The sequence below is a fragment of the Etheostoma spectabile genome, chromosome 18 (assembly GCF_008692095.1).
Source record: "Etheostoma spectabile isolate EspeVRDwgs_2016 chromosome 18, UIUC_Espe_1.0, whole genome shotgun sequence".
NCBI classification, from domain to species: domain Eukaryota; kingdom Metazoa; phylum Chordata; class Actinopteri; order Perciformes; family Percidae; genus Etheostoma; species Etheostoma spectabile.
Window position 1 is genome coordinate 708899 of NC_045750.1, and position 1172 is coordinate 710070.

General features: G+C 42.6%; 1 protein-coding gene across 1 annotated transcript in view; it reads left to right on the top strand.

The window, feature by feature from the left end:
- selenol (selenoprotein L) overlaps positions 1-1172 on the top strand; it is a gene marked incomplete at its 3' end in the record, with an annotated part of 23506 nt that overhangs the window by 6441 nt on the left and 15893 nt on the right. The window contains 1 exon segment of the mRNA XM_032543694.1: positions 725-839. Within this exon segment, the coding sequence (XP_032399585.1) occupies positions 725-839 (115 nt within the window).

The window sequence follows — 1172 nt, forward strand, 5'->3', positions numbered from 1 at the left end:
AAAAAAAGAACCACACCCACAGTTGTCTTGACGGGTGAAGTTAGCTGTAGAGACAAAGTTGTCCATTTTAACATTGGTGAATGACTAGGTAACATGAATTTCAAAACTCTGCCCCAAAATGATGTAATATTTTTATTCAGTAACTCAACTGTCTGTCATAGAAACCCCAAAATACAAATGTAAAATCATGAATTTGGGTGAAATGCTGAACTCTTTCCTACACACATTGCAAAATGCTTTGTTTGCATCACGTATAACTGCAGTAATCCAGGAGTATTTCCCTACCCGGTCCTCCTGGGACCTGCAGAGGGACGTTTTAGCTTTTTAGCTACGTCTTTATCGGGTCCGGGACACCAGCCTGAGCCTCCATTTCAATAATGAATTAACGAAAATTAGCAATAACCTCAGCAACTTAGCGACTCCATCACCATGAACTGTTTTCAAATGTTCTATCAGACTAGAACTACTTGAGAGTCAGCGCTTGAGATTTTGCTTTATTTTCCGGGACAATTAGGGCTGGGATTTGGGAACACTGCTTGGATTTTGTCTGGTCCCCCTAGGAATGACTCCCTTATGAAACCAGGCTCATGGGCCCATTTGATTAACTGCAGTTTTTGCCATTTCGGCGTCGGCTTCATTATTCAGCAGCAGCAATGTCGCCTCTTTTTCAGAATGCAATTGAATCCAGTTGTGTTGTTGTGTTGTTGTGTGATTGTTGTTGAAGGAGCGTGACTCTGGCTCAGTTCCTGGGTCGGGGTCAGAAGCTGCTGCTGGTCCTCATCAGACATTTCGGGTGACTGCCGTGACGAGACCACGTGGCCAAGCTGGAGGCCAGTCGGGTGAGTTAACCTTCAATCTGACAGTAATTATTCATTCTTAGGGGGAAACAACAAGCTTTATTAAATTCTGGTCCAGGAGCAGTGACGTCATGAGCTCAGATAACTGGCAGATTAGCTTCATACTTTCCATACACACATGGAAGGGATGTTGCTCTCATCTCTGCAAGAAAGCATGTGAGGAAGTGTTTTCCAAAATGTTGAACTATTCCTTTAACAACTACATCTTTATTTCTCTGCTCTGGCTACGAAGGGGACCACACATGAGCCACTGCTCATTTACTTTTATATCAATTAAGTACTTAAAGAAAATTTGTGGAAAAGCTAATAGATGGA